General features: G+C 38.4%; 1 protein-coding gene across 1 annotated transcript in view; it reads left to right on the forward strand.

Annotated features, from left to right (window-relative positions):
* The window catches only part of PHALS_11963 (uncharacterized protein), a gene marked incomplete at both ends in the record, with an annotated part of 485 nt that extends 367 nt beyond the window's left edge, over nucleotides 1-118 (forward strand). The window contains one exon of the mRNA XM_024727420.1: nucleotides 42-118. Coding sequence (XP_024577999.1) covers nucleotides 42-118 — 77 coding nt within the window. The remainder of the gene's footprint in view (nucleotides 1-41) is intronic.
* Between the last annotated feature and the right edge of the window lie 192 nt (nucleotides 119-310).

The raw sequence follows: 310 nt of genomic DNA on the forward strand, positions 1-310 counted from the left end.
GAGGATCTCGAGACCAAACAAACGCTGTTCTGGGTGAAAAGGGATAAAGACCCACAATCTATCGTTAAGCTGCTGGAATTTCCATCAAAAAGTTTGCACTATATCTACAAATGGATAGATTTTTCGAAAATTTCATATAAGTTCTCCAAGCCTTCGTTTGACCCAATTGAACTTTTGAAAACTCATTTTTCGGACCTCGAACTGGCCACGTTTCTGGTTGATGCAATGTCAAGTAATTCAGTGGATGCTATACAATTGAAAAATGTGTTGTTTTTACACTGGTTTAATCGAGTGATGACTCGTCAAGGAC

Source organism: Plasmopara halstedii, assembly GCF_900000015.1.
Source record: "Plasmopara halstedii genome assembly, contig: Scaffold_555, whole genome shotgun sequence".
In the NCBI taxonomy this organism is placed as follows: domain Eukaryota; phylum Oomycota; class Peronosporomycetes; order Peronosporales; family Peronosporaceae; genus Plasmopara; species Plasmopara halstedii.